The sequence below is a fragment of the Eptesicus fuscus genome, chromosome 15 (genome assembly GCF_027574615.1).
Source record: "Eptesicus fuscus isolate TK198812 chromosome 15, DD_ASM_mEF_20220401, whole genome shotgun sequence".
NCBI classification, from domain to species: Eukaryota; Metazoa; Chordata; class Mammalia; order Chiroptera; family Vespertilionidae; genus Eptesicus; species Eptesicus fuscus.
In genome coordinates this window covers 41,375,435-41,398,336 of record NC_072487.1, presented here as the reverse complement: position 1 = coordinate 41,398,336, position 22,902 = coordinate 41,375,435, and the positions used below count along the sequence as shown (strand labels likewise).

Below are 22,902 nucleotides of genomic sequence, written 5' to 3'. Positions count from 1 at the left end.
TGCTGAGGAGCTGTTCAGGCCATTGGAAAGAATGGAAAAAGTGAAACACCAAAAAAACAAAAAAAAAAAAAAACCACCCACAAAAAAAAAGTGAAAAAAACCCCACCTCAACCCCAGAGCAAGGAATGTTGTCTCTGGAAGTTGTGTAGCAATTATTTTGTTTTCAGAAATACAAGCTTCAGATTATGCCTTTCACTAAACACTCGCAATCTCTTCGTCTTGTTCTTTCTCTCAAAGAGTGAGAATGCCTCAGTCCTTACCCAGACATTATTAACTCTGAGATGGACTTCGAGATGAAATCCAGACCATGTGGTTCTGGCTAAAACTTTCTAGGAGGGTATAAAGCAAGGACCATGAAGCTTCTTGCCAAGGTCAGTGGGCTTGCAATCAGGGAAGCTGTCACTAGGTGGCGCCATGAGTCAGAGTGGCATGAACCAAATGGCCAGGCTCTCCCCAGTCATAGCTATTGATGGGCCTACCTAAGTGTGAAGCCTAATTTTTCTGTAAACATCACACTGATATTGATATAAACCAACAACAACAATGAACTGATCTTAAGAATTGACTCGCATATAACTGATACCTTTAGAGTAAGGATTAAAGACTGCATGGCTGGCATCAGTGGCAAGCCTTCCGAATGGGCATTTCTAGCTCTGGATTTCATATTCTATTTTATTAAAAACACATTTTACTCCTCAGTTGCATGGTGTGTACCTGGACGTCTTCTGTATGGAAAAGGTCGTGTCATGCTTGGGGCTTAGTGGCAGATGGTCACTGACCCCCGTTTGCAATCCACCATGGAAAAAGCTTACATTCCCAAGTCCTTCTTTTACCTCTGAAGGCCCCCTCCTCCTTTCTTTAGGAAAATAACCTCGCTATTGAGTTCTGTATTCCGAAGAACTTCATTTTAGGTTGTCAAACAGCAGTTGGCAGGCAAGTTATGCAGAAAACGATTCTTCTGGCTCTCACATATGATGATATCTTTCTAGTCTGACAGCCAGCCACTATCCCTGCTGCTTCCTCCCTTTAAAACGTAAATGTTTTCACAGCAGCTGCACATGGTGGTTAACTGCCCAGGCTCTGTCTCCGGCACACCTGGGCTTGAATGCCCCACCTCCACTACCTCTTCTTCCCAAGCCTCAGTTTCCTCATCTATTAAATCAGGATATTCAAAGTATCTAATTCCATAGGATCTTTGTAAATGATCAAATGAGATAACGTTTATGCAAGGTGGTCACATAATAATGGCTCCGCTTATACTAGCTATTGTTATTATTGTATTAGTTTATTTGTATTTATGCTCTATTTTTTAGAAGCTGTATATAAGAATATCTACCTTAAAAAATTCAATGCTAGAAATTTTTTCCATTAAGATAAAAGAGTGAAGCTGCGGGGGGTGGGGGGAATAGAACATGGGTATTGTAGGACACGGGCACTCATAAACTTGACTGAGTTACTTAGATCTAGCCACATATTAGTGTCTGAGCTTCCCGCTAGCTAAAGTGAAAAGAGAATCAGGTTCACTTATGTGATTCCTATATTCTACAAGACAAAACCTACTACTCTCTTAAGGAAGCATAGTTGTTCTTGGTTCTTTCTTCGAAAAATGTTTCTTATGTGGGGCATCATCTAGCAAATGCTAACTGATATAACACAGTAACCCCAACAGCTGCCCCACATGTGGTATCATAGGCACTCTTTTATTATAAGCCAGGGAGAAGTAAAAGGTAGTTATGTTCCCCAGAACTATGAATAAAACCACATGGTAGGCAGAGTTCTAAGACACACACTCCCCCTAGCCCCCCGCCAAGATTCATGCCCCCAATGTCTATGTGCCTCATAATCTCCTCCCCTTGAGTGTGGGTAGGACCATGATGGATGACACTCCCATAATTAGGTTATGTGATAAGCAAAGGTGAAGGGGTTTTCTAGATGTAATTGAAGTTCCTAATCAGTTGACTTTAAGTGTCCTGGTCGCCTGACTTAGCCCATTAGGAGAAGATCTGGAGGTGGGAGGTTCCCTTTCTGGTCTTGAAGAAGCAGCTGCCATGTGTGACAGGGCCACAACCAGTCCAGGACCTAGGGCAGTCTCTGGGAGCTGAGAGCGACTTTCAGTGACAGCCGACAAGAAAACTAGGACCTCAGCCCTTCAATTCAGTTGCTGGCAGAATTGAATGAGCTTGGGGAGGATCCTGAGCTCCAGGTGACAGAGCAGCCCAGCGAACATGTCGATTTCAGTCTCGTGAGACCCTGAGCAGAGAGCTCAGTTGCACCATGCTTGGTCTTCAGACCTACAGAAACTGTCAGATAATAAGATTATTTTAAGCTGCTAAGTTTGTGGCAATTTGTTCTGCAGCAACGGGAAACTAATCCAGATAATATGGCTGAAGTCCACAGCCTTTGGACAGATTCAGAAATAAAGCCTCGTACATCTACATTTTCCAAACTAAATTTTACATAACACAAATACAGGGAGATGTTAATAGATGTGTCTCGAAAAAAGGAAAACTTTTATCGCAAACCCTGAGGTTTATATATGCTCTGCTGCTGGGGCAAGGAGCCAGTTTTGTTTTAAATAGTAACCAATAGAAATAAGCTGGATAGCGCAGGTGGGAGACGGTTTATGGGAAGGCTGTAGTGGAGGCTGTGGGATCAAGGAGAATACTGAAGAAACCGTCTCAGAATAGACAGGACCCTGGAAATTCCTGGGGTCTCACTAAGAAAACTTTGGTGGCCCCAATGCCATCAAAATAAAAGAATCTCCCTCCCACTGTCATCACATAACTCTGCTCGGGGCTCACAGTCTCAGGGAAGTGTGTGACTGGCCTGACAGTTAGCCACACAACAGTCGGACATCGGAATTAACAGACCTTCCAAGATCCACAAGATAGTTCCCCAAGGCTGACTGTTCCAGAGGAGGGAGACCACCAAAAGCAGAGGGAGTCCACAAAGATGGGACTGGCTTGTAAATGTAGGGTATTATCTGAGCACTTCTCTCCCTTGTCTGAGTGATGAAGGAAGGGCAAATCACTGTTACAAGAAAAGGTGAAGGATTGGGAGCCCCTGAACTCCAAAGCTTCAGGAGAGAGGGCGGAGGTAGAGACAAGATGGTTGAAAGCTGTGCAATGTGTCCATCCCCTATGAAACCCAAGATTTTGGACAGGTGGGATGCTCTGTGCAAAGGATGGAGGGGCTGAGCTTTGTGCCTGTGCAGTGAGGATGCTGAACCATGAAGGCTTAAGCCCTGGGAATTAGCAGAAATTATAAAAGAGCTGTTGACTTTCACCGCCATGGAATCGACTGGGGTCTGAGCCGTAGACCTTCTGAGAAAAGGAGACCAGCTGCCCCTGAAGCGCATGAGCTTGGCACACAGTGAAATCCACATCTCCTCTGGAAACTCATAATCAAATGAGCATGGGAAAGGTTCCGTGCTCTGCTTGGGCGTTTCTACTCAATATTGTTCTACTTGCCGTGGTTGCTACGGGCTTATTCCTGCTGGTGTTTGCTCAGTCCAGTGCGTTCTCACTAAAGGCTGTGTTATTGAGGGAGTCCTGTGGTAGCTCTAGAGTTTATTTGCTATCATGCATCTGCGCATTCTCACTGTAAGTGATCGGATGGTTTAAGAATTTGGTCTGCACACTTACACCTTTTCATGAACTGATGTATCTTGATTTACTATATTTTATCTGTAGTGATTAAATGTAAAGATTTTCATGTGCTATCTATCTATCTATCTATCTATTTATTTATTTATTTATACCGATGTGCCAGCTACCATTCTAGGTCTTTGGGGTTCATCGACAAAGAAAAAGGGCTAAGATCTTGCCCCCTCGTGGTGCATGTCTTGCACACACACACACACACAAACACACACACACACACACACACACACACACAACTGCGAAGCCCTACAGTTAACAACAACAACAACAAAAATACGGTACTTGGGGGACTGTCTCAGACCTTGTCCTAAATTTATCTGGACAGAGATGGGGTTTTTCAGTCTGCTTACAACATTTGGTTGAGTTGTGTGCTATATAGTCTAGCACTCTGGGAAATGCGGCAGAGGCCTGGCTGGCTGTGAGCTTCAGGGAAAACACCCATCAATATCCTTTGTTTCAACGTTTGATCCGTCAGGCAGCGGAGAGGTCCCTGATAAACCCTCTGCCAGGGTCTGGGGTGCAGATAACCTTTGTTGCCTCTTAAAAGGAAACTCAGATGCTTCGCTTGCCCGATGAGCAGGTGACTTTGGGGACTCCAGCGCCGGTTGGAGACTGTCACTTGGCAGGCAGGACCAGGACATTTCGAAGGGGTCCTGGGCAAATAGGGTTGCTGTCAGGGGTGCACTGGTTTGTTTCTAGATTGTCACCCTCTTCAGTCAGGCCCCACGGATTATTTATACTCACCTCCCCTGGGACCCAGTGTGACCTAGCAAGTAGTAAGCACACAACCCGTTCTATTGGGCTCCAGGGACTTGTGAGAAACCATGCCCAGTACCCGCCTCCTAGATGGGCTCAGCTGATGGCATGGTAGGGATTTTTGACCAGAAGTAGGAAGCTTGGTTAAATGTTTGTACAACTCTGAAATGCTTGAGGAGAGACTCGCTGTGCCAATCCCACTGGGTCTCCTTACTCTCCTGGTTACCGCAGAGAACCGCATGCAATTGCGTGTAAGAGTGGCTGAGTGCCTTTGCGGTGTATTGATTGGTCCGTTCCATCTGAGATGGAATGACGTGAGGTCCAGAGCCCTTGGGGTTACAGATGAACTGGGATGAGAAAGGGAAAGGAGTTGGGGTGATATCACCTTTGGGGGGCGGATAACTCTCTGTGATGCTGTCTTCCAGTTGTTTTGAGGTGAGAGAAGACACGGGAGAGAGATGGCTGACACACTGGTCGTGTTAGTGATTTTTAGGGCTGACCCAGAAGAGCCTTGACCCTGGGTCCCAAGAGCAGAAACAGCCCCTGGTCCTTTGAGGTTCTGTGATGTGTGTTCCTTGTACTTTGATGGGGACAGTCTCTTACATATGCGACTCAGTATAATTCACTCATCCTTCCTCGGAAATTGTGATTGCAGCCCACTGCTCCGTCTGTTCCTCCCTCACCTGCCAGCTGGGGATCCCAGGGCCCCAGGAGGTGGCAGGACACTTGATGGGGGGGAGGGGTGTCTGGGTCTCTGGATAACTGTGTGGAGCAGAGTCCTCCCCACCCCCACCCTTGACTCATATTGGACTGAGGAGTGTAACACACCATGTGTGTGTTGATACGGCACTGAAATTCTGGGGTTATTAGCTTATCCTCTCTAATAACACCATGTTCGGGCTCAGATATGGGTAAAAGAAATAAACTAAAATCTCAGAAGAGCTCAGAGCCGTTCCCACAAAAGCGGGTGAGGAGACATGGTGCCCCCACTCCTGGAAGGTGTGTGTGTAGGAAGTGGTACTGCAGTTTAGGTCTGAGAAACTGGGACCCGGGCAGGTAGGAACAGGGGGTGAGGAACCAGAAAGGAGGAGACCAGAGATGAGTGGCTTTTTAAAAACTTGTATATGAACCACACTAACCCTCGCACCCTCGTCAGGGAGAAAGGCAGTCGGAGAGAAAGCTCTGGGCCCCGCAGTCCTGGGAGCTGATGGTGTGTGTGTTGGGGGGAGTGGGGTAGGTAGGGGGTGCTTTCCCAGGGAGAATCTGGTGGAGCACTGGGCCGCCCGCTGGGCTCTGGGTTCCCGCCAGAGGGGCTCTCTGGGCTGGACTGGGGCTGTCACCCAGGCAGCCCTGGGCCACATTGAAACCAGCAAGGCACCACTTCGTGACCAGCTCCTTTCACTGTCACCATGGGAATTCCAAGCCAAACCCACAGGCAGGACATCTGTTTCCATGTTCTTCCTTCGGAGCAGCCGAAGTGGTGGTTCTGTTTGAGACAGGAGAAGAGGAAAAGCCAGATCTGAGATCAGAGTTTGAGAAACCGGTCATGTTTCTGTTGTAGCTGCTGAATCTGCTCCTGTAATATTTACTCCTTTGTGATTTTTCAATGAAATGAATGAGTTAGGCAATTTCTTTTCTTTTTTTAATTTAACTTCATTGAAAGAATTGCAGATACTCCCTCCTCCCTACGTTCACCCCTCCCCGGGTCCTTACCACCCTTTTGTGTGTCCATGGGATACACACACACACACACACACACACACACACACACACACACACATATATATACACAAGTTCTTTGGTTTATCTCTTCCCACACATCCACCCCTCCCCCTTCCCTCTGAGATGCAATAGTGTGTTCTATGCTTCCATGTATCTGGATCTTTTTTGCTTATCAGTTTATTTTGTTCATTAGATTCCACATATGAGTGAGACCAGGTGATATTTATCTTTCTCTGACTGGCTTATTTTGTTTAGCATAATAGTCTCCAGGTCCCTCCATGTTGTCTCAGGGTAAGAGATCCTTCTTTGTTACAGCCGCATAGTATTCCATGTTGTAAATGTACCAGAGCCTTTTTATCCACTCGTCTGCTGATGGGCACTTGGGCTGTTTCCAGATCTTAGCTATGGTGAATTGTGCAGCTACTAACATAGGAGTGCATGCATTCTTTCTGACTGGTGTTTGGGTTTCTTGGGGTATATTCCCAGAAGTGGGATGGCTGGGTCAAATGGCAGTTCCATTTTTAACTTTTTGAGGAAACTCCACACTGTTTTCCGATTTCAATTCGATGTGCTCCTCCAGCCTAGGACTCCCCCATGAACTGCAGACCATTTTACCCACCCACGTCCTGGACATCTCCACTTAGATGTCGGTGGCCACAGATTCAGCATGTCCCCTGCCCCAGTCACACTTCCCTAAACCTGATCCTCTTCAACTCTTCTCCCCGTCTTCCCAGTCTTAAATGGCACACACTGTTCCCAAATTTCTAAGGGGCCCTGCTTTTCAAGGGGGGTGCCTTGCCCAGTTTGACAAGGCCCATCAAAATGCCCATGTCCTGTCTGGGAAACGTTCCAGCGAAGCCAGAGGGAATATGCACACAACCCCATGCTTTGTAACCACAGACATTGTTAACAGTGTGTGGTAAGTCCTCACTTAACGGTGTAGCTAGGCTCTGCGACTTTAAGTGAAAGTACACTTCACAAAACCAGGGCTACCACCAGCTAATTGATATAAACCAGAGTTACCTCCTATGGCATCTCACCAACTTTACAACAATATGTTTAACAAAACGACAGTATTCGAGGGCCTGTTGTACAAAAGTCATTCTTTTCCTATTTCAATACATGTATTTAAAGAACAGGCCTCTCTCTTCCTCGTTCATCCCTTCCCTTCGTGGTACTTGCCCCTGGGATATTCTAAGAGTCTGGGCTATGCCAGTCTCTCTCTGTCCGTCATCGTCGTGACGATGTGTGATTAAACAACATTCCGGGTCAGGCCATTCTTACTTATTCTGTTATATTCTATTTACTTATTTATCTATTTTTTGCCATAATCATATGGTGTATATTTCTATTCTGAATAAAATCTAGCTCTTGAAAGCTTCTTGATCAGAGTGGCAAAAACGACCTCTTTGACTGCCGAACCTTCCAGGTCAGTGGAGACTAAAGAGACAAGTAAATGCACTGTGACCCTTGCCTGGGCAGGGAGAGAACATTAATGGGACAATGGGCAAATTTTGAACAAGGTCTAAAGGTTAGATTACAGTATTGTAACTATACAATCTATGTTAATTTCCTGATTTTTATCATTATACTGTGGTTATACAAGCAAATCTTGTTTTTGTAGAAAAACACACTGACGTCTTTAAAGGGGCATTATGTCTGCAACTTCTCCTCATATATTCCAGCGGGGGGAAAGTGTATGTGTGCATGTGTGTGCACACGCTTGGAGGGAAAGGGGGTGAATGGTAAAGCAAGGTAGTAAACCATTATTTGGGCCACCTTGAAAGGGATAGGTCATAGAGCAACTCTTGTACCATTTCCCCCACATTTTTGCAAGTCAAATTATTTCAAAATCGGAAGTTTTTAAAAATTATCTTGACAGATGTGAGAGCTAACCAGGAGGAGATCTCTAAACTTAGAATACTTCTGGGCCCTCTGGGCCCTCTGAGTTCAGTCTGTTCCAAGCCAAGTCCGATGGTTGGGTTTCTAACGACACTGAGTTCTCCTCTTCCTTCAGGCCATATTTCCCCTAAAGTCCTGTCACTTAGCAGGACAGACAGAATGTTTTCTTCTCCTGGCTGAGCTCCCTGGTTACCTGAAAGCTCAGGTCTAGGTCTTTTCCCAGATTCCATCCTGCAGCAGCCTCTGTGGAAGCCTGCGTTCCTCTTTGATATGTCACTGTGATGCACTTTTTCTCTCAACTGGAAGAGCCAGATGCCAGGTTTATCCACTGCAGCATGTGTCAGTCAGGATAGAGTAGGTTATGCTGCAGTAATAAGCTGCCCCCAAAGTTCAGTTTACTCAACACAATAAAAGGCGATTTATCACTCATGCTACATATGCAGTCTGGTATGCTAGGGGTTTTCTGCCCCTCCATCAGCCGGGCTTCCCGAGTGACTGAAGTTGGTTTCTGAAAAGAGACAAATGTTGCTCACATTTAACATTTCATTTACCACATAGCACAATCCCACATGGTGTGTGTGAGAAGAGGTAGATGTATTTGTAACATCCCTGATGATTCTCACAGTGCTGCCTCTTAGCACTTAACAGAGTGAGAGACATTGGCCAAGAGCATTTCCTCCTCTGAGACTTTCCTGTCCTCTGGCTCCCCGTGCCCCCAGCTCCCTGTATCCCAACTGTGACCGGCTGAGGCGTCTGTCCTGCCCTAGCATCCTTCTATTGTTTCCTTGTGATTTTGTCTGTTAGATATATTTTTATGAACGCCACAAATGCTTATTGGATATTGGATGCCTACATCAATAGAGGGCACCTGTCCTTTGTCAGACACTGTCCTAGCTTCTGGGATCAATCACACTTTGACTCTGCCCTCGTGGCATTTCCTGACTGGTCATGAAGACAGAGAAGAAAACAGATACTTTAAACTTAGAGTGTAGAGCTAAGCACAGATACTGTACCTTTAGAGGGTGAGAAGAGACCACCTGATCCTTTTGGGAAGAGGGAGGTGGAGAGCGGAGGGAGGAGGTGGGAGACAGCCCTCTGCTCCATATAGACGCTGCCCACATTCTCCATTTGTCCTTCTCTCTGGCTGAGAACAGGGCAGATGATGCCAAATGTGACAGTGGGTGGAGTCATAAGTAGTGGTTTCAGGGCTATCAATGTGTTCTGTTTGGCACACAAGGAATATTTATTAGGCATCCGCTGTAATACTAAGGTTAATTCTACTTACCTTTGGGTGATACTTTATAAATCAGGTTCCCCTGAAAAACCACTGGCTCCTTTTACAGACGAGGACACTGAGGCATGTGGGGGTCCTTAAAGGTCCAACTGCACAACTTAGAACCCAGGGTCCTGACTCCCCATCCCTGGCACGTCCCACTGCGCCATCCTGCTGCGACCTTGTTGGAGATCCTGCCTGCCTGAGCATCCCGCAGTCGAGCGCAGTTTTTCCCACTCCTGTGATGGATGTGGTGCAGTCATGTTGATTTCATCACAGCCTCGGTCGTGCTTGAGCAGGTGACTCTAGATCTCCCTGTTCTCTGGCTTCCTGTTGGACTAGTAATGAGAAGGAGCAATGCAAGAGCAACTTTTCCGGGGGTACCATATATACTCTAGGAGATGACAGCTGCCAAACAGATGTTCTGCTGACTCACAGCTGCCAGTGAATAGCCAGCTCCGCGTGATGTAATTGCTGGGAGACTCTGCAGGATGGGAGAGGGGAGAAGGGGCCGGCTCCCGTCTCTCTTGGCAGAATTCTCTGGTCAGCTGCAACCTGCAGCCAGGGATGGGATGCTGAGTCTCCGGGACCAGCACGTGGACATGTGAAGGCAGGCCAACCTTATCATTTTCATTTGCTGAGATTTGGAAAGATTTCTGGTCTTGTGCTAGCCTTCCATTGGTTAAATGAGATAATGTATGTAGAACCCTTGGCACATGGTAAGTAGGCAATAAATGGTAACTTCTGTAATAGTAATAATTGCAGTAATAATGAATTACTGAAATAATAGGGCAATAGCATTAGAGTAGTGACTCTTTAATAATGATGGTAATTATATACATAATAACGGTATAGCAGTCAGTGGCCTGGGGTGGGGGTTTCTGTCTGAGTGCTTCTCCCAGTGACACATGATAATAAAAAGCAGTCTTGCCCTGGTGACGTGGTTCTGTCGGTTGGAGCATCACCCCATACACCAAAAGGTTGTGGGTTTGATTTCCAGTCAAAGCACATACCTAGGTTTTGGGTTTGATCCCTGGTTGGGGCGTGTATAAGAGGCAACCAATCTATGTTTCTCTCCCCCCACCCGCCTGCCTAAAATCAATTCAAACATATACTTGGGTGAGGATTAAAAAAAAAAAAAGGCAGACTCCATCAGAACTTTCTTTACTTTCCACCCAGTTTTGCTATAAACCTAAAACTGCTCTGAAAAATAAGGTCAATTAAAAAATGTTTAAAGAGGAGGAAAAAGAGAGTAGACGTATAAGTTGGCATTATTATTTTTCAGTTCTCAAAAGAATACACTCCTTTGTTGCTTCCACCCATTTCTACCACCCCACCCTTCGTACACCACCGACAATGACAATGGTTATTTTTAAATTGGCAGTGCAGAGATTCAAATAAGCAGCATGTAAAGAGGCAGTCAAGTTGTTAGTCCCATGCTGCTCAGTTGGTCAGTGCTTCTCTATGCGGGACTGGTTGCTGGATGCTGGTGTAACTGACCTCCTAGCACTGCTGGGACTGAAAGCCAAAGGTGTTGGGTGTGTGGTTCCCTCCACTGAGTGAGGCAGCCACATCAGCTCCCCTCACTGTGCGGCTGAGCAGCGTGGCAATGAGAGGGTCCCCCCCGAGGGTCCCTACCCAACCCTAGCACCTAGGGAGATGTCCCCTGATCCATAAAGCAGGGCAAGTCTTGTGCCCAATGGGTTGGCTTCCTTTGCTTAATTAAAGGTTCTCTTTCCCCCGAGTAGGAAAATGCCCAGCTAATCAAAGAAGTGGAAGTAGACAGGGTCTCTGCGCTCTCCGAGGACCAGGTGCAGGCCATCAAGCAGCTCTGGCTGGACCCAGGAATCCAGGCGTGTTACGACAGGAGGAGGGAGTACCAGCTCTCAGACTCTGCCAAATAGTGAGTACAGAGCCTCGGCGGGCTGCCCTGAGCTCTCGGGCAAGCATGCTGCATGTACCTCACAGAAGCTTCCCCTGGGGATTCTCTTCCCACCTAAAACCTTCAGTCTCCCCGTGGATCCCAGATTTCTCTCCTTGCCCATACCCACCTGTCCCAGCCATGTCCTGAGCCTCTGTCCTTTTCAATGAGGCGAAAGCAAATGTGGTGTTCCCTTGGTGGAACTGATCTCATTTGGGGTGCTGAAATGATCTGACTTAGAAGAGGACTGCATCTGCTTCTGCCTTCTACTTTCCTCCTCTCCACACCCCTTTGCCTTCGGATTTCCTGATCAGTAGACCCAAGGTCCCATTACCCTAAAATCTAAAAATCAGAGTTTAGATCTCAATGCTATAGGCCCGGCAGAGGCTGATCATGTGCTGCCCTCTAGTGGGCAAGAGCCAGGGAGGAAGCTCAATCTGGGAGCTCTTGGTTTATTAACAACTTGCAAAGGCCTACACATTTTTTTTTTTTTCATCCATAAAGCTCAAGTTTTAAATGTTATCTTTAGAGTAAGAAAATTAGATGGGCCTGCATGCAAAGGATCCCAGGGAGATGACCAGAATTTCATTTTCTTAAGAATTTCCTGAGGCAGTGCCTCAGCCAGACAAATCACTGGACAATCTGAATCACAGTCCTTCTTCAAGAGACGATTCCTGCAGCTCAGTTCTTTGCCCCGCGGCCCATGTCTTCTTCCATCTTCTGAGGGCCCCGAGGTCCTTTCCCGAGACGTCCCCTTCCCTTCAGGTGCTGTCATCACCCTCGGAGCTGGCGTGGGATCCACTCCCATCACCTGGACCAGGCAGTGAGCAGGAGAGGAAGCTGGAGTCTTACATTTGGGGTTGATCCCGGGCTGAATGTTTAATCCATTAATCCAGGTTCGCACAACCCATCTGAGCTCAGGAACATTTAGGTGCAAAGCAGGAAAGGAAATACAAGAAGTCCCACTAAGGTGGGGACTTCAGAAAAGAGGCAGAAGGAAGGGAGGAAGTGTCCCAAAGAGGAGGGCAGACTGTGGGTGACAGCTGGGAGCCAGGGACAGCCTGGTTGGCCACAGTGTCCCGGCATCTTCCTGGAGAGAGTCTAGCATCACTTGCTCTGTGAAGACCCTGGGGAGGGACTCAGGCTCTTGATGTGGATCCATTTGGAAAAGATCCATTGGAGGCACCATAAAACTCAATGGAGCCCTGAAATCTGGGGCAGCAAGTATGAGAAGAACGTTGAAAGTGACTAGATTTGTGGACAGAGCTGCAGCAGACAGTTGCCCCGCCTTTGGAACTGGGGAGACCAGAGACATCTATGCATTTTCTGGGTCCAGGTCAGTGATTGCCATCTGCTCTGCTGGTCACGTCTACTTATGTGGACAGGTATTCACTGCACAAAATGGGAGGGCAGCAAGTACAACCAGTGCTCTCTGATGTCAAGGAACATTACTTACACCTGCCTTGTTTCTGGTGGAACAAGACAGGTGTAAGTAAAAAGAAGCACACATATGGAAGTCAGTGACGATTAGCCTTGGGGTCACGTATTGGGACACAGGGTAGTTTGCAGTAGGCTGATGGGCTCGGAATCAACTCTGTCACTGACCAGGGCCTGAGTTAGTTGTTTTACTAAAAAATGCCTTTTTTAAGACTTAAAAAAAATGTTTTTAAGTGCCCTCTTATTTTACCTCAGAAAAATGATATACTTGAAGCTCAGGGATTTCATATATGGCAAAAATAATCCAAGACAAGTTTTGATTTAGCTTAGATGTTTAATTTCCCCATGTAACAGGAAAACCTTTTCTCATTGTTATTGTGAACTTCCTGTTGGCCTGTTTTACGCTTTGTGTTTTCTTAGAAACCCCAATTCACTCAGCAAAGTGCCGGAGAGCAGCATCTGCAGTCTATAATGTTCTTGGCTGAGGACGAGTATGGGAGGGGAAGGGCCTTTGGAAGGCAGGCAGTTAGACTCCACTTCCTCCGGCCAGTGATGAGCTAGACCCAGAAGGAAGTGATGGGGTGATCCACAGGTTTCCCACAAGGCTCATGCGGGCTCCTGATCCACATTCCTTCTGAAGCAGTTGCAGGAGGACTGGCTCTCAGAGTCATTGATGGGCCCCAGGAATCTGAGTGGGGGTTGCTCTGAGCTGGAGTGACTTCCTTGGAGTGGGATGGACACTTCTCCTTTCTGTAAAATGAGTCTCGGCACCTTGTTCTCTGATATTGCAGTTACCTGACTGATATTGACCGGATCGCCTTGCCATCATATGTGCCGACGCAGCAAGATGTGCTTCGTGTTCGAGTGCCCACAACTGGCATCATCGAGTATCCATTTGACCTGGAAAACATCATCTTTCGGTAAGAACGTCTCCCTGATGCATTCCATTAAGAATCTGTGCAGGTTTGGAAGTCCCCCAAAGGGTTCTTATCTTTCAGGGCACTGTGCCCTCTCCATCACAGGGTTTTTAGAATTGTGGTCGGTTTCAAATGCTAGAATAGAGAGGAACCCACCTTTCTATTCTCCCTGGATGCTGGCCCTTCTTCCCTGTAAAGATGTGTAAGTGCCTTCTGTCCCATTTGGGAATCCAAAGTGGGAAAGATTGCAGGGGTCAGGCAGGCCTTTGCAACGTCTATAGAAGAGCATGCACTTCCGGAGGGCTAGGGGCCCTGTCTAAAGGTATGGTTGCTGCACAGTGGACGCCAGCCGTTGGGGGACAAAATGCAGGCTCACTATGACCAGATCCTCCAATTAGATAACAAGTGTTTTAAGTGAAACAGCCGGTATTTTAAATGTTAACTCAAAAGTTCTTCAAAACACTACGTTGGCCAAAGAGAATACATCTACGTTGCAGAAGCCCGCCTGACCCCTGGATGTAGCATTCAAGCTTGGGATCGATCCTATGGCTACGAGGCCCTGCAATCTTTCCCCTATGGGACAGAGGGCACTTACACATCTTTACAGGGAAGAAGGGGCAGCATCCACCTAATGGAGAAAAGATTTGTGGATAAATTAGAGGCATGGAGACAGGAAGGAGCAAAGGCCCGGAGAAAGCTGAGTGGACCTGGAAGACTGGCGCCGTTCTGCCCCTTTGGTGGCTGGTGCCCCGGCCCTCCAGTGGGTAGAGCAATGCCCAAGGGGAGGCCTGTGCTTTCCGCCTGGACAATCGCAGCTTCTGAACCTGAGTGACCTCCGCACCTGTTTTCAGTGACGTCACTTACATTCTGTCCTCCTCTGCTGGGAAACGTCTGGTGGTTCCTCAGTGTCGAAAGCAGTGGTGCTCAAACCTTTCACTCCTGGAGATCAGGGAGGAAGCCAAGACCTACTGATTTCCATGGTGGAAGGAGCACACCCTCCTCCAGAGCCACGAATCCAGCCTTTGAGACCTGTGTTTCTGTTGGACAGGATGGTGGACGTGGGTGGCCAGCGATCCGAAAGGCGGAAGTGGATCCACTGCTTTGAGAGCGTCACCTCCATCATATTTTTGGTTGCGCTGAGTGAATACGACCAGGTCCTGGCTGAGTGTGACAATGAGGTATGCCAGGTGGGGAGCTGTGGAAGACAGAGACCTATTTTTGTAGTTTGCAAAAAGCCAGCCGGCTCTGCCACTAGATTCTATGCCTGACGTTAAACTGTTTTGCTACTCAAAGTATAGTGTGTGGACTAGCAGCGCGAGCGTCGCCTGGATGCTCGTTAGAAATGTAGAACTAATACATCAGAATCTGCATTTTAGTAATGTCCCCGGTGATGCCCATAAACACGTAAGTTTGAGGATCACTGACCTGGATCTCACACTTGGGTGCCACTGGAACTCCATGGGTACCTGACAGAGAAGCCTGGTGAGAGGAGTGTGCGGCCTGAGCATCGCTGCAGCGGTGGAGCCTCTCAGCCCTGGCTGCACACTGAAAGCCCTCGGGGAGTTTTGAAAAAGCACCATCCTTTGGACCCCACAGTAGAGGTTCCTACTGCTGGGTTGGAGTTGAGGTGTCTTTTCCAAGTCCCCTAGGAATGCTAATGTGCAGTCAGAGTTGAACAATGCTACTTCTAGTCAACTTTACCTGAGAACAGGCTTCCCCACCTGCAGGGCTTCCTCCCCTACTCCCAGCTGGGCTGGCTGTTTGGGGGCCTCCAGGAAGGGGCGAGCTGGGACTGACCACCCTGCCAGGCTTTCAGTGCCCTCCGCAGGGTCCACAGCATGGCCTGGGTCTGCCCGGCCAGTGACACTGACCACCACAGTCACTTCTCTGTGAGGATGGGGCAGTTTCTGCAGGATACCCTTATCCTCCCATCGTCTTTCCCCCCTATCTTTTGACCATGTCGAAAAATGCCTCTCGCTTCTAGGGCATGAAAGTAAATCAGTCAAGAACTCTATCCAGGATTAGGTAATAACCACGAACAAATAATATCTTGTGTTTCTTGAGAGCAGAATTTTCTCTAAGGAGCACAGTTACATTAGTAAATGGGTTAATCCTCCACTAATTAGCTAGAGTCATTGTGCAAACAAGAATAGAATCCTTGGCTGCTACTCAGCTCTTCAGTGGAAAAAAAATTTTTTAAAGGAAAGTCCTCGAGATATCAATATGAAAAATTAGCTCCAAATTTGTCTCAGGAAAAGCAAAAGATTAGGCAGGTGGACAAGAACTTCAGCCTGATGTGCTAAAACACTGAACATTTTCTCCTCTCCTAAAAACACAGGCATCTGGAGAAAAAGTGGTTGCCACTCTAGACTCTTCCCTTCTGGTTGTAGACATGAGTTGCATGCTCTCATTGTGTAGTACAGGCATCATTGTTTTCATATGTTGTAGTTCCTTAGAGGTTATTATTGATAAGATCATAATAAATTTTAAAGAAACTTTAAAAGCAAGAGGGATTTCTCCTCTGGCAATAAATTCCATATCTTAATCCCTCAAAATATATTGAACAGGATTATGAACCGATGTTTCTGAGAGTCGTGGGAAAACAGAGACTTACAGCACATCTCTCTCAAGTATTTCTATCGAGCACAAATCTGCTCTCCATAAATCACGAAGTTACTATTTTCCTGCCAATATCTAATGTTCAGCAATTTTACTGTCCTGCATAATTTCCATCAGGTCCTACTACTATCCAGGCTTGGGAAAGTATTTAAATGTTGTAAACAAGTATCCTTACCCATACATTAGAGACCCTGCCCCCCGTGCCGAGCACACCGCTTCTACCTGCATGGGAGGCGTGCACAGGTGCGCTGGGCCCCTTCTCTAAGGGTGGTGGCCCTGCTGAAGAGCTAGTCTTCCTCTCATTGTCCCCCGACTTCTGACACACAGTCTGGAGGCCACACCCAATAGAATGGGTGCCCCAGGGCTGACGCTGTGAACAATCCTAATAAGGACACACAAAACTTCTGTCAAATCTGGGCAAGAACTTTCCTTTTCCACGTTGCACAAAAGCCTTTCTGATACCTTACATGCTAATTTGTGGCTAGAGTTGAGGGGTGATTAGAGAGGGTGGGGATGGGGGTGTTCACCAGCTTCAGCACGGACAGTGACCCCAACTCCAGCTGGGTGAGGGGGCAGAGGGATAGAACCAGTGAAGTGACATGTGTCCCAAGTACTGCTTTTCTTTCTAGTTAACCCTAAGTGCCTCTTTTTCTCCCTTAGAACCGCATGGAAGAGAGCAAAGCCTTATTTAAAACCATTATCACCTACCCCTGGTTTCTGAACTCATCTGTGATTTTGTTCTTAAACAAGAAGGATCTTCTGGAAGAGAAAATCATGTACTCTCATCTAATTAGCTATTTCCCAGAATACACAGGTAGGTGTCCACCTTGCTGACATTAGGCCAGAGTTCTAAGGGCTCCCAGGGCCTCGATGGTCTGCCTCCAATGGACTTCCTCACCGTTCCCACCTCCACACATGCTAGCCCTTTGCTAACTCCAGTTTGTTCTCCAAGACCCAGCTCAGGCGAGCCCTCCGACCCTCACCCCATCCCCAGCAGGCACACTGCCCTCTCTCCCCAGCCGGCTCCGGAGGGCAGAGACTGTGCCTGACTTACCACTGATGGCACTTCCAGTTGGTCAGAGCACCTGGCACTTCTGATGAGTAGGTTAAAGTGTGGCAGCTCCTTTGCAGACACAGGGTGGACACTAGGTTCCTCGTCCATATGACCAATCCAAGGCAGGGGAGTTCCTGACCTGCTGCTAATGATTTCTGGTACCGGAGGTCTCTAATATTACTAAGTCTGACATTGGTATTCAGAGGAGCAGTGTTTTAGAACTCTCCTTTTTCCTTGTCCTAACTGCTTGGCCATGGAGTATATCCCACAGGCTTTAAAATCAGACGTGGATGCCTAACAATGTTAGTGCCCATATTCTCCCTCTTCCCTCTCCTAGCTCATGCTGCCTGCTGAGTTAGTAAGAGTGATCTCTCTTCAAAAGCGGTTCAAGTCAGAAAGCTAAATCGGGACACTGTCCTTCAACACATTGCCTTAAATACAAGTTTTAGGTACCAGCTAGATACTTTAAAGTATATTCTTTTACAGGTTTGTAATGAGATATAATTTTTTTAAAAAAATGCCCAGCGAAACTATTCCCTAGAACTAAGATAGCTTAAGGAAAGATCCCAAATAAGGACCAGAGGACACTGGAATTAATTTGGGGGAGTACCTGGTGGTGAGTGGCATCTTTCTTCTTTATCCCTCTAACTGCGCTCGGAACCAGGACCGAAGCAGGACGTCAAAGCCGCCAGAGACTTTATCCTGAAACTCTATCAGGACCAGAACCCGGACAAGGAGAAGGTCATCTACTCCCACTTCACGTGCGCCACGGACACGGAGAACATCCGCTTTGTCTTCGCTGCCGTCAAGGACACCATCCTCCAGCTGAACCTGAGGGAGTTCAACCTCGTGTAAATGCTGCTGACCACACCTCGCCAACCAGAGACGGGACTCACCGACCCCTGGATATCATTCTGAGAGCTTCTGACATGCGCCGTCCCAGCCCCCTGGGCACTACTGCACCAAGTCCGCCTTGTAGGCCACAGGGACAGAGATGGGCCACGGAGCTTGTAAGACATTTGAATTTAGCAAAACTTTTTCAAAGTCTTGATTCCAAAATTGTTTTTATATTTCTTTTCTTGACTTTTGGCTTAAGATTTTTGTGTAGTGATTGAATTTGAGGTTTTATAGAATTTTTTAAAAAGCCATCATGATTTTACTGTTTTTTTAAAGAAATAAATTTAAGTGTGTTTGTTAATTTAGAGATCATGCCTTGAGACCTCTAGGATTAATTTGCGTAACTTGAGTTTTAAGCTTTTTTATTATAGCTTGTAATTTTGAGGCCATTTTTAATTGTTTTCCTCTCTTTATGCTATAAAGTGTGATGCCTTTAACATGCCACCAAAGATTTTTTTAAAACGGTTATTTTTTGTGTGCTAACTTTCTAAGCCAAATTAATGACTACGTTGATATCTAATTTGGTTTTCCACATTTGGATCACCATGAAGCCAAAGCTGACAAAAGGTAAATGGGCTCCAGATAGCACATATGTTATCCTAGTGAAATGTGTATGTGACCAGGCCTTATAAACTTATGAAATGGCTAAAAGCCCCAACTATTTACTAGTAACAAATGTAATGTAACCCTGCCAGAGGTCTGATGGCCATCACAGATGTGCTTCTGCACCACGTGGGCCTTGCCTTTCTGAGGAGGCTAAGAATACACCATTCTGCCATTAGCGTCGTACGTTGTGTTTCTTCGAGCTCATGGTTCTGCTCCTAAAAAGAAAAATGCCGTAACCTAACAATTAACTACTCAGAAACTTCCTACATGTCCTTTGGAGAGAGGAAAAGTAATTTTGCCCCTATCTTCTTGGTTTAAGCTGGGACCTGTTCCTGAGATTAGCAGGAGAAAAGATTAATACATGCTTGCCTCCTGTATCCATGGGAGACACCCAGGGAAACTGAGTCACTCCCTGAAAGTGGCCCACGCCATCACCTTAATGTTGGGGGGGTGGGAAAGGCCCATTACCAGGAAAAGCACAGTAAACAGAGTAGGGTTGATTCACAGATTTAAGTTGGTGCCTTTGATGAATTTCATCTACTGTAGAGTCGTCCTCTTCCAGGGAGACACCCTTACACATGGAAATTTCTCTTATAAATATCAATTTCCTCTATGAAAGGGTCCTTACTTCTACTTTCCAGAGTTTTTCCTATGTCTCCTGTTTCTTAAAAATAATCAGCTCAAAAAAACAACAACAAAAAAAAAAACCCTTATGCCGAAGCGGCATATTCTGGGGTGATGTACTCTGCTCCCCTGAAGTCTTACCTCTGAACCTTCACAGGAAACCCACAGTCCAGAGGCTGAGCTGAGGGACAGCTGGGTTGTGTCCTTGGATGGGTCTCTTAATCTTGAGAAGAGGTCAGTTCAGTTAAATGGCTGTGTCTCATTTCAGGAGGCGGTGTCGCAGGTGGGAGCACTCAGATATTTAATAAGGCGTGTTTCTGTGGAAACAAAGGGTAATAGTTGGAGCAATTATAAACTCAGTCTGAGCCAGTCAGAAGGTTTCTAGATGAAGCATCTTTTGCAGTTTGTATGTCTCTGATGCCACTGGGCGTTCTGCCAACTTTCTGAGTGGCCCACACAACAGGCACAAGGAGTGTCCAAACAGGAGTCATTGGCATATCAGATTTCTAGGAATTTCATAAAATTTGTTCTTAGTGATTCGGGGGAGATTGGAAATGCTAATTTGTAGAGTTGTAGCCAGATTACCTGAGGAAACTAGAACTCAGGATCCAGCCCAGTTTACAGGTAGAAAACAAAACCTCAGACAGTTAGCAGGATTAGAATCAGACATCCCAAGATGCGTTATAGTTTCTAGTGAAGCATCATTTTTCGCTCCATAATCATCCCCATGTTTAATTTGTTTGCAAAATAAATCTAGTCCCAATAAACTTGATGATTTACGTAAGTGCAGCAAGAATAGTGATTGACCAGATACAGGCATTTAAAAATCTGCTTTGCTGGAACTTTTCATAAGGAATCTCAGATTGGACTTTTTAAAATCCTCTCAAGGCTAGGAAGCCAAGCCAAGGTCTTGGCCTCAAATTTCGCCTGCAATAACCTATATGTCTGGGTTATTTCCTCTCTTCTCAAGGTCCCCAATATATCCTGATGTTCCTGCACCTGCCAGGAAGTGACCATCGTTTCTTACCCAATAAGGCTGACAGGAGCCCTATAAGCAAGGTGCCAGGAAGCTTTTCCAAGGGGCTCTATTAAAACTCAAAACTGCCTGGTCACGCATGATTCTTTGCACATTTTCAAATGTGACGTTCTAGTCAAAGTCTTGGCACTAAAACCACTGTTTTCAATTGTGTCCTTTTACAAGGAGAACAGAATTTTGTTGAACTTAACACAAAAAAAACTATGTGCTCATGAAAACAAGAATTCATACTCACAATTTCCAAATTCTGGGGGAATCAGGTAGGGAAATGAGTAATTGTTTCATCTTGTTCACAAAGGTTTACTTACCAAATTGCTCTAAGTCACAGATGGTTTAGGAGAAAAGGAAGAAGTTTCCTTAAATCTGGAAAAACAAAACATTAAAAAAGTTATAAAAAATTATAATCATCCTTATTCTTTCATTCAGTCCCAGATAATAAATTCGTGTTGATCTTGATATTTTGTGAGGAGTTTTACGAATCCACTTTTTCCTTAGAGTTTTCTTGTTCAATGGTATGATCTGAAAGTTATCAGAAACCTGTACTTTTCAGAGTCCTTTCCATGAATCTCCCTGAAGAAGAAACACTTTTGCAAAAGCAAAACGATACTTTCTATAGATGGCAAAAGATTTTAAAATGTCATAGTTAAAGAGCTGAGGGCATTTGGTGGTTTCTGTGACATACATTTTATGATAATACCTGGAGTTACCAGTGATAACATTATACTAGGACATATCAGATTTCCAGGAACTTCATACAATTTCTGGAACACATTAATAACATGTTTCCCTACAAATATAACTTAAAATATTTTTGCATTACTTATTTGCCAATTCTGCCCATTTTATACAACAAAAGCCTAATTAGTTTTGTTTTTCCCCCCCCCCAAGGAGAGAGTAATCTTGAGATGTTCTAGGGATCCTTTGATATGTTCCAAGTTAGTTCAATGTAAAAAAAAACATTAATTTAGAATTTGATTTTTCAGTTTTCCTAAAATATCAAAAGTTTTGGATACTTGACACTAGGATCATAGATCATTATGAAACAACTAGAGACCCAGTGCATGAAATTTGTGCACGGGTGTGGTCCCTAGGACTGGCCTGCAATCAAAGTGCGAGTGTCTGGCATGGAAGGGCAGGCCCCAGCTGATCTCTGGGCCTGGGGCAGCACCTGGGTTCCCGGGCCCCTGCACACCCCCCTCTGCCTGAGTCACGGCACCTGAGTCTCCACGTGGAGATGTGGTGAGCGCGGCCGGACACTGCAGGCCAGGGAGTAGCGTGGGCCTCTGGGCCGCCCAGCGGTGCCACACAGAAGCCGGGTGGGCAGCGCACTCTCTCCCAGCCAGCCTCGCAGACTGGCTCCTGTGCAAACCCACAGGGAGCCCAACCGGTCCCAGTGGCTGCGGCCCAGCTCACCTGGAAGAGGCCATGTGGATGTGGGGCAGGCTCTTTGTGGGCGCCTGGCACCTGAGCCCTGGCATCTTGGGGGAGGGTAGCAGGGGGAGTGAGAGTGAGCTGGGCGGACACCCCGCATTCTCACCGCACCTCCGTCCCTGTCACCCCCACCCCCAGGTAGCCAGTGAGATGTCGCAAACCCCTGCCCGGGCACCACGGGAGGTTGGTCACCGCCATGCACCCCAGTTCCCTGTCTCAGCCTGGGGCCCGGCCCCAATCAGGCAATCAGGACCTGCTGGCCACTGCCGCTGGCTGCCATCTGCAGGGTGATTAATCGGGGCTGGGCCCCGCGCTCCCCCCTCCCCCCTCCCCCCGCCCGACTCCCTCAGCACCTGGGAGCCAGGCGGCGGCCCTGTCCCCTGCTGCCGTCTGTGGGGCAATCAGGCCCCCTCTCTCCCCCCCAACTCATACTTGCCTTGGCCTGGCGCTGCCCACTCACCTGATCCACTATCCCACCGCAGTCCCACTCTCATAGGGGCCCATCGGGGCTGGCAGCACCTCCACTGCTGCCCACTGCCAGCGCTGCGTTGCTGACGCTTGCCATGTTCCGCACTGCCCCTGGTGGTCAGCGCGCATCATAGCGAGAGGTCAAACTCCTGGTTGAGGGGACAATTTGCATATTAGACTTTTATTATATAGGATACTTAATTACCTATTTAACCAAAGTGACAATAAAAGATTTTAAAGGCAGATACAGAAAGTTACACAGTTGTGAGCAAAACTTAGCTCTTACTATTGAGAAGACTTGGTTTTCTTAAGTAACCAAAAACCGGGTGATAAAGATAACATGAAGCACACAATTATTTTAGAAAAGCACAAAATCTTTGCTTTCTTAGGCAAATTACCTAAAAGTAGAAAACCCTTCACAATCTTTTATCAGGAGCAGACCAACAGTACAAGACAATCCTGTGAGCAGATGGAAGAAAATGAAGTTTCAGTTTTACATTAAGTACAATATTGATATTAAAGCTTATCTTTAAATCCTTATAATAAATTAATCCCACTTTATCTACCTTAATAACAC

The 22,902-nt window shown here is 46.5% G+C and overlaps 1 protein-coding gene across 1 annotated transcript in view; it reads left to right on the top strand.

The window, feature by feature from the left end:
- GNA14 (G protein subunit alpha 14) overlaps positions 1 to 19,458 on the top strand; it is a 147,092-nt gene extending 127,634 nt beyond the window's left edge. The window contains exons 3-7 of the mRNA XM_008142060.3: positions 11,064 to 11,218; positions 13,465 to 13,593; positions 14,639 to 14,768; positions 16,870 to 17,023; positions 17,928 to 19,458. Of these exons, the coding sequence (XP_008140282.2) occupies positions 11,064 to 11,218; positions 13,465 to 13,593; positions 14,639 to 14,768; positions 16,870 to 17,023; positions 17,928 to 18,118 (759 nt within the window). The 3' untranslated portion in view covers positions 18,119 to 19,458. The remainder of the gene's footprint in view (positions 1 to 11,063; positions 11,219 to 13,464; positions 13,594 to 14,638; positions 14,769 to 16,869; positions 17,024 to 17,927) is intronic.
- The last annotated feature ends 3,444 nt before the right edge of the window (positions 19,459 to 22,902 follow it).